This window comes from Pongo pygmaeus, chromosome 20 (genome assembly GCF_028885625.2).
Source record: "Pongo pygmaeus isolate AG05252 chromosome 20, NHGRI_mPonPyg2-v2.0_pri, whole genome shotgun sequence".
NCBI classification, from domain to species: domain Eukaryota; kingdom Metazoa; phylum Chordata; class Mammalia; order Primates; family Hominidae; genus Pongo; species Pongo pygmaeus.
The window spans coordinates 62,220,219-62,229,659 of record NC_072393.2 but is presented as its reverse complement, the minus strand read 5'-3'; the positions used below and the strand labels follow the sequence as shown (position 1 = coordinate 62,229,659).

General features: G+C 41.2%; 1 protein-coding gene across 1 annotated transcript; it reads right to left on the bottom strand.

Annotated features, from left to right (window-relative positions):
• Window positions 1–411: 411 nt before the first annotated feature.
• On the bottom strand, window positions 412–1,813 carry LOC129021117 (ret finger protein-like 4A). The gene is made up of 2 exons (XM_054466166.1): window positions 1,528–1,813; window positions 412–1,016 (listed from the first exon to the last, which is right to left on the bottom strand). Exons 1-2 carry the CDS (start codon window positions 1,811–1,813, stop codon window positions 412–414), a joined length of 891 nt encoding a protein of 296 aa, XP_054322141.1.
• Window positions 1,814–9,441: the final 7,628 nt, after the last annotated feature.

The following is a 9,441-nucleotide window of genomic DNA, read 5'->3' as shown; positions in this document are numbered from 1 at the left end:
AAATGAATGTCAGTGTTCAGTTGTTGCATTAAACTGAATACATAAACATGTATAATTTTGCTATATTCGTAGGTTCTTATCATTTGAAATTCAGTTACTGTGTTGGGTCCCATACAAATTATTATTAAGTTCATCACTTCCATAGCACATAGTACACTAATCTTGCAGAAAACAGAAAACATTGGCAAAGGAATCTGAATTTTCAAAATATTTATTGAACAGAAATATAAACAAAAGCCCCAAAGAATATAACGTGACAAACTTTAAGTACAATGTCATTTTCCCCTAATTCATATAATTGATTTCTGTTCATGGTTTACAGAATGATGGCTCTTTCCCTTCTATCGCTTTGTAGCTATGTATATCTAGGAGAAAAGTTCTTAGCTATGGCTATGGGCACACAGAAACTTCCTAAAGATGATTCTGTTGAAATGTTGATTGACTTTCCCCAGAAGAAACTGGGGCACTGGCACTGGCTGGATTGATCACAGAACAGATACTCAGGATGCTCTGATCATCTTGAGTTCCACGTTTATGAGCAAAAAATGGACGCCATGGCTCGCAAACAGGAATTTTGCTGAATGTGTAGATATGGCACCCATCACTAACATTGTAAAAGGAAACGGACCTCATACCTACATCCAGGAAAATCCCCACTCTGTGCAACGGGGAACACACCCAGAGACGAGTCATAGGCATAGTGCTGGCAGCAAAGATCTTTCCTTTTCTGCAACCCACAGTCAAGAAGCCGTGTTCTGAAGAAAGCACAATCTTCCCCTGTCGGTTCACAGATTCCTTGCACACGCCCACATCCCATACTTGGCTGGTGCCCACATCCACCTCCCAGTAATGGCGGCCGGAAGTGAAGCGAGGGGCGCCCAGGACGCACAGTGCAGCGTCGAACCTCTCAGCTTGCTCCTTCCTATTCTGGTTGACATCCCCGCTTCGTAAACTCCTCAGGTCTTCAGAAATGATGAGATAGTTGCTGGCTGTGTCCACATCCAAGGTCATATCCACTGTGGAAACAAGAAGCAGTAGTTCAGCAAACACACACACTACAAACTCCCTCTGCCCTTTTTACTGCAAACACTTAGTTACGTTATTCACTTTCACTTTTATTCTCCTTTCTCTCCCAAATCAAAATTTCCTGGGGAAACCTGTTTGGCCACCTGATGAGGTTAAAGTTTATCTATAGATTGCATGAATACGATAATTGTAACAAGTCTACCTGATTCATATTAGAAATTCCTTTGGAAATCAGTTAGTGGATAACTGGATTAAAATTATTTTTCCATTTAGCACGTATGATACATGAAAGAAGACAGGAGCTTGCTCTCCAAAGTATTGTACAAACTTGCACAGATTCCATGAAAATCTATACACAAAGGTGAGAACTGCTGTTGAGTGTGAAGCATGCAAGTTTGACATGCTAGATATCTGCTACTGCCTATGTTTAATGAAGAAATGTTTGAAAGTCGTTTGCCCAGTGCCTTTTATGGGTTGTGGCAGGTCATGTAGATTCCTTACCTTGAAATTTCCTCATCCTTGGGTTCATTGTTAGAATAGATTTCAGCTTGGGCTCTAGTTCCTTGATGATGGGAACCAGCGCCCTCAGCTTGTAGTGGGGCTTGATGTCATCCTTCTGAGAGACCACAGAGCAGAAGCCGCACAGTAAACCTTCCCCATCGGGCTCCTTCTGGAGTGAATTGAGGCACTGGAGGCAGCAGACATATCCACATTTCAGTTGCACGGGTTCTTCAAGGTCTTTTAGACAGACAGGACATCTAATGATTTGTTTGAAGTGTTTAGCCATGGCAAATGTCTATAGAAAACAAAAAGTGAACATAGTATTAGAATTTCCATGAGCTGAATGAACAGCTGATAGTGCTTGGGACTTTTATCTTCACAAGCGTAGAGCTATCATGGCACGATACTTAAAATCACTACTGCTAGTGATGAAGACACAACATGAATACAAATGTCAATGACTCGAGACCCTGAACTTCTAATATCTGTGATACCCAATGGAATAAACGGCATGATTCACCAAAAGACTTTGAGTTGGAATAGTAAAGGAGTCTACACCTGAGCTGTTTGATATGGTAGCCACCAGTCACAAATGGCTGTTGAGACCTGAAATGGGGCGTATCTGAATGGAGATGTGCTGTGAGCCAAATACACTTTCAGTTTTGAAGACATAATGGGGAAAAGAGAATGTAAACTATCTGCTTGAGAACGTTTAAAGTTGCTCACATGTTAAATGATTCTATTTTGAGTTAAAATTCATCAGGCTTGTTTTGTTATGTTTTATGTGACTACCAGAAAACAAATTGACAATTACATATATGGGTTATCTTCTGTTTCTATTGGACAGTGCTGGAGTCCATTTGAAGACCTTCTACTTCCCCAACTGTGCAACCTGGATGTGGTGAAAAACCTGGTAGCACACCAAAAGGACAAGACACAAAATACAAATAAGTTGTACCAGGTAAAACTGAATCTTCTGCACAGCAGAAAAAAAGCAAAAAACAGAAATGAAAAAAAAACAAACAAGCAGCCATATATATGACAATGGTTTAATATCCAAAATATATAAGGAATTTTTTCAAGGCAATAGCAAAAAGAAAAAAACAGCCAAAATAATCCAATTTCCAATGAACAAAAACCGAAGCAGACATTTCTCTGATAAACACACACCAATGACCAGCAAGTACTGAAGAACAAGCTCCACTTCACTCACCATCAGAGAAATGTAACTTAAACTGAGGCAGGAATACTGTGTGTTCACAAGAGAATCGAGAACATATCCAGTGACAATTTCACATAAGACCAAAATGGTGCCTGTTAAAATTAGCCACTTGTCATTAAAATTACAAGGACAAGGGGGACCCTAGGCTGATGAGGTGCTACAAAAACAGGAGGGAGTTAACCTGGTTGAAACCATTACCACGGTAATTACCATGGTCATCACCACACTAAATCACACACTCTGCATTGTCACGGCTGACCCCAGCTTGCCCATATGTAGTATCAAAATGGGTACCACACCAATTCCAAAAACTCTGCTTTTTTCTTAGAAAACCTAATGATTAGTTCACCTCCTAATTTGAAGGGCTCATAAAAATAAAAAACCCGAACTCCTATGCACGCCACCAGCTCTCAGAATCACACCCACACTTCTCTCCTAAGTGTGTGCTTTTGCTCTGGAATAGAAACTTCTTGCCTTTCACTTCATTCTGGCTCATCCCTGAATTCATTCTCCTGACAGCATCAAGAACCTGGAAACTGGCTGGGACTGGGATGTCTCTGGCATCCGGAGACCCTCCTGAGCCCTCCAGCAACAAAACCGCCATGAGATATTACCCCACCTCTACTAGGATGGCTATGATCAAAAAGACAAAAGATAAGTGTTGGTAAGGATGTGGAGAAAGGGAAACCCTTGTACACGGTTGGTGGGAAAGAGAATTGGTACAACCACTAGAGAAAATACTAGGGAGGTTTCTGAAAACATGAAGAATAGAACTGCCTGTGTTCCAGCAACCCTACTTCTGGTTTATACATGAAAGAAAGAGGTCAGCATGTCAAAGAGATATCTGCACTCTTAGGTTCTCTGCAGCGTTATTCACAATAGCCATGGAAACAACCCCAGAGTCTGTGGGATAAAAATGGATGAGGAAATGGTGATACATACAATGCATTATTGTACCATAAAAAAGAAGGAAATCCTGGCATTTGCACCAATGTGGATGAAGGCCGAGGGCGTTATGGGAAGTGGAATAAGTGAGACTGAGGGAAGTGTACAATGTATGATCTCATTTATGTGGAATCTGAGTTGACTGATCTCACAGAATCAGAAAATAGCCACTGCACTCCAGACTGCGTGACAGAGCGAGACCCTGTCTCAAAAAAATTAAATAAATAATGAATCCCCATCCTGGAAGAGGTGGGTCCCAGCATCCGGCCAGATCTTTTCTGCAATAGCAATTTAAACAAACTTTGCTTTTTATTTCCTTCCCTTTCTCTTTCTGAAATAAAGGAACAAAAACCTGAAGAAAAAAAATCAGAAAACAAGAGAAGAATGATGGTTGCCAGGGGTTGTGGGAAGGGGAGAATAGGAAAACAATACCAAACCCGTAGGAAAACCTGATGTTGAATAACACAGCCACCGAACCTCTCTCCATCATTTCAGAAAGTCTACCAAATTCTGATGAAATGCAAGCAAATGGGGATTGTCATTTCTCTAGTCTTGGTATGGAAAATCTAAGACTTACCTAACCGTTACCAGGGCAGAGGTCCCATTCTCCTCCAGAAATACAGTGTGTCTGTCATGGAGTTGGCCTCAGGCAACACTTGTGGAATCAAGAAATTATTGCATTCCCCTAGACTCTCATACGCCTTTTGTAAAAATGAATTCCATAAGATTGAACTCACCTCTCCTTCTGGAGTTTCACCCCTGGCCTCCAGCTGCTTCTGCGGACAGCTCAGATCTGGAGTGAGAGCTGGCTGCCAGGGACTTTTATACGAGAGGGTCTCTCCACCCACCTTAGCCACACTCTTCCCCTCCTTTTTCATCCAATCAGATTCTGATTTAATTCTGCCATCATTGAGATTGTTACTATTGGACAGCTTTTTACCACGAAGGAAGATGATTGTGTTTTCAGTGCTATTTTTTAATTAAAAAGGACAAAATATTGCCATGTAATAATTTTTAGATAAGACCTTGAATATTATGCCTCTTGATTAAAATTTGGAAATTAATTAAAAGTAATTAAAATCTTAAAAATTGGGGTGACATTTAAAATTCCACTAAAATGAATGGTGCGACTTTCAAATCGTTTTTTATTATAAATGTAACACCTTTTCACATGTCAATAAAAGAGGTGAGTTCAACCTACTCAGAAGTTGTTACTAATCGGACACTCCTCAGACCACACTCAACTCTCGAAAACACTTTCTCTATAATGTAAAGGTTCTAGTTAAGAAGCTTAGAAAAGAAATCCCAAAACTGTTTCCAGAAAATCAGTCAGCCAGTGAAAGTCCTGTTTTTCTTTTTAGTTATAGCATCTAAAATTAAAGGTAAAAGCTATTGTTACAATCTTACTGTTTCCCTTACATCACATCATAAATGAAATGAGATTAATTTCTTTTTCAAAAATGTTCAGAAATGGGTTCCTCATGTATTAAATATATGATAGGTGATCAGAGTTCATGGATAAGAATGTAAAAGTGGGAGACTGGAGGTAGGGTGGAAAAGGATATGATTACATTAATGTGATGAAATTAACAGTCTTTAATTTATTCATCTCCATAGTAATCATTCTCTAGTGATGGCTGGATTCTCTTCTTTCATATTCAAAGCCAAGGCAGTTCTCAATTCCTTTTGTATCCTGAAGGCAAATTGAGAAATACAAAACTCTACGTTGCGATGCATATATTCTTTCAAATCTTTGCACATTGCATTTCTTCACTGATTGCTATCTACAATATAATCTGCCACACGTATGTATATTTGTACACACATACTGTATTTACACATATGCATGCAGAGAGAAAATGCTTATCTCTTCTTGCATAATTCTAATTGGTTTATTTTCTTATATAAATCCTTTTAAAATAGACTCACATTTATGGGAGTAGTTATTCTCCAGCTTGTAATTTTATGGACCCATGTTCATGGAGCACTGATCCCTAACATCTTTTACATTTTATCTGCTTTGAGTAAATCCTGAACAAAATTTATGTTCTCTTTGGGAATACCAGGTGGCATCAGTTGTGGAAACCACCAAGCCCAGTGGGTTGACTTGCCTCTGGAACATTCTCCCAAAATATATTTCAGCCTGGAATTGCATTCATGCTCATGTCTTGGGAGAGGAGTTCTTCCATTCAGAATTAGAGAAGAGCGTATGAGGATTGCCGGCACACTGGTGGGGTTGGTTTGGGTGTTAGATACTTTCCACATCTTTTCCAATTGCATCTTTTCACAGAAAGTAGCTCCGCTGGCTTCTATTAAGACACTGGTAAAGTTTTCCTTGCCCGCTCTCATGTACAGTTCAGTACTTTAAGGGTCTTTTGTGTGTGAATAAACCTGTCCTTCAACATCCCAGTCAGGGAGGGCTGTATTCTCCATGCCTTGTCCCTGCTGGCGTGTCACAGAACCTGACGTAAATGGTTGGCGTCGGCGGCTTCTGATCCCCAAGCCCTGTTCACGGTACAAGGAGACTTTTATGTATTTATTCATTTATTTTAATTATACTTTAAATTCTGGGGTACATCTGCAGAACATGCAGGTTTGTTACATAAGTATACATGTGCCATGTTGGCTTGCTGCACCCATCAACCCCTCAACTACATTAGGTATTTATCCCTAATGCTATCCCTCCCTTAAACCCCCACCCCCCGACAGGTCCCAGTGTGTGATGTTCCTTTCCCTGTGCCCATGTGTTCTCATTGTTCAACTCCCACTTATGAGTGAGAACATGCGGTGTTTGGTTTTCCAATCTTGTGATAGTTTGCTGAGAATGATGGTTTCCAGCTTCATCCATGTCACTGCAAAGGACATGAAGTCATCCTTTTTTATGGCTGCATGGTATTCCATGGTGTATATGTGCCACATTTTCTCCTTTAACAATGAAGAGAAGCTCAGAGTTTCTGACAACCCAGGGCTTGGCTCAGTTTCTAAAGGAAACTGTCTTCCTTTCCCTCATTGTCACTGTTGGTACGGCAAACGGATTTTAGGTGAAACCGGACATCGTGGTCTCACCCTGAGCCACTACCCAGCACGCGGCCCCACTGTCAGTCCAGCCGGGGCATGGGTGAGGTGGCTCAGAACCAGGCAGGACATGTTATTGCTCAACCGTGGCTCTGAATTCTTTTGTTCACGATTCCTTAGGTTCTGTGTTTTGCCAAGAAGATGAGGAAGCACTCCCGTGGGTCGTCTAGTCACCAAGTTCTGTGAGGAGAAGTTTCATTCAGGATGAGCTGAGACCACACGGGAGAAAAAACAGAATTTTTGCAAAATACTTTCATTAAGTCCAAACAAAACAAAACAAAAACAGAAAACTACAGCCCACAAGTATAACAAAAAAAACCTGTGAAGTTTGAGAATCTGATCTCCGTCTGCCACATAAAACTTCCAATTTTCAACAAAAAAAATATGAGGCACACAAAGAGAACAGAATGTCTACAACTCACAAGATGAAAGAAATGTCTATGAGAACTCAAGACATTGGGCTTCCTCTCCACAGACTAAATTACTTGTCTAAGGAGGACCAAAAGAACTACAGAAAACAACAGGCAAAGAACTGAAGTCAATTAGAAGAATAACACCTCACAGAATAGAAAATATCAATAACCAAATAGAAATTTTAGAAATGAACTAATTAGAAGTTGAGGGGCATAAAGTAAAATAACTGAAATGAAAACTCACTGCAGAGGTTCGACAGAAGTTTTTCCATTTTTTTGTTTGTTTGTTTTTACAAATGTCATTAAAATCTAATTGAAGGCAAAGCACGGCGGGTCTTGCGTGTAATCCCAGCATTTTGGGGAGACGAGGCGGGTGAATCACTTGAGATCAGGAGTTCGCCACCAACCTGGCCAACATGGAGAAAGCTCGTCTCTACTAAACATACAAAAATTAGCCCGGCATGGCCGCACACACCTGCACTTCCAGCTACTTGGGAGTCTGAGGCAGGAGAATCACGTGAATCCAGGAAGCAGAGGTTGCGGTCAGCCGAGATTGTGCCACTGAACTCAGCCTGGACGACAGAGTGAGTGAGACTCCAACTTGAAAAAAAATAATAATTAGAGTAAAACAATCTGCACCAATGCAATGTATAAATTTTGATGATTGTTATTTTTCTATCATAAAGACACATGCACGTAAATCTTCGTCACAACACCATCCACACTAGCAAAGACATGGAATCAACCTAGATGGCCATGAGTGGTGGACTGGATAAAGGAAATATGGCCCGTATACACCATGCAATACTACACAGTCAAAGAATGAAACCATGTCTTCTCCAGTAACATGGATCCAGGTGGAGGCCACTGTCCTAAGTGAAATGACATAGGAACAGGAAAGCAAATATCACATGTTCTCGCTTAGAAGTGAGAGCTGAGCACTGAGGTCACATGGACACAAAGAAGAGAACAAGAGAAACTGGGGGCAACTCGAGGGTAGAAGGTGGGAGGAGTGCGAGAATCAAAAAACTACCTCTCAGGTACTGTGCTCATTCCCTGGGTGATGAAACTTTCTGTACACGAAACCCTTGAGGCATGCAGTTTATCGTGTCGCAAAAAGCTGCACGTGTACCACCATGAACCTGAAATACAAGTTGGAAGGAAAAAAAAAACAGAACTTAGTAAAGGAGGGAAAAAGATACAGAAAACGACATATAATTCAGGAACCAGCAGCATCAGCTGCTCTTGTCAGAAGTTTCTGGGCTCTTGTCAGACATCCTGAGTCTCAGGAGATCCCAGAGGTGTAGTACCAGAATGCATATTTTAATAAAATCCTCAGACAATTTAACAAATATTCAAATTGTAGGCCAGTGCTGCCTGAAGAAATATGACACAACCCACATGACTCCTTGTAAATGTACTAGTAGCTGCATTCAAAAACATATAAAAGACCTGGTGAGATTAACTTCAGTAATATATTTCATTGAACCCGATACATACAGAATAGCATCCTTTCCACTAGGTACCAGCTGCATTTCTCATGCTCCAGAGCCACTAGTGCCTACCCTGTTGGACAGCACAGGGCCAGGGCGTGACCTGAATATGACATTTTCTTAAAAATCTCCAGGTGGTTCTGTACTCAGAGGCAAGAACCACTGATGCTCAAAGGTGCATACAATGTTAGGAGCCAGAATCCAGCTAATATCAAGTGAAGAGGCATTTGCCCAGTTGCTGTTCCCTAGGCCCTTCGTGGGGAGGGTCTAGGTGGGGCAGATACTTTACCTTGGAACTTCCAGCATCCTTGGTTCAGCTGTAGAACAGATCTCAGGTGTGGCTCTAGTTCCTTGCTCGTGGAAGTTGGCTTCCCTGGTTGATAATTGATCTTGATCTCATTCTCCGAGTGACCATGATACAGAAAGGGCACCATACACCCTCCACTTGGGGCTCCATCTTCAGTGAATTGACGCAGCTGATGTATGTACATCTCAAGAATACAGGTTTCTCGAGACAGGTCAGGCAGTTCAGACATCATTCTTCTCACGAATGTTCAGCGGTGACTGCTGCCTGGGGGGAAAATGTGCCTCTTCGTGGAGATTCCACGAGACGAATGAACTGGGGTTCTTTAACTTTAGGGATTGTGTACCTACTATGTGATATCCCTTGTACCAGGCAATACGGGTACAGACATGAAGAGTCATGGCTGCTGACTTCTGAATTTCAAATGCTAGCTGGAATGAAGAATATCATTCATTATTCCAC

Excerpts from the sequence above, each read along its gene's own strand:
- LOC129021117 (XM_054466166.1), bottom strand. The coding sequence starts at position 1,813 with ATGGCTAAACACTTCAAACAAATCATTAGATGTCCTGTCTGTCTAAAA. Across the intron at positions 1,017-1,527 it reads AAGGATGAGGAAATTTCAAG|TGGATATGACCTTGGATGTG; the intron begins GTAAGGAATCTA and ends TTGTTTCCACAG.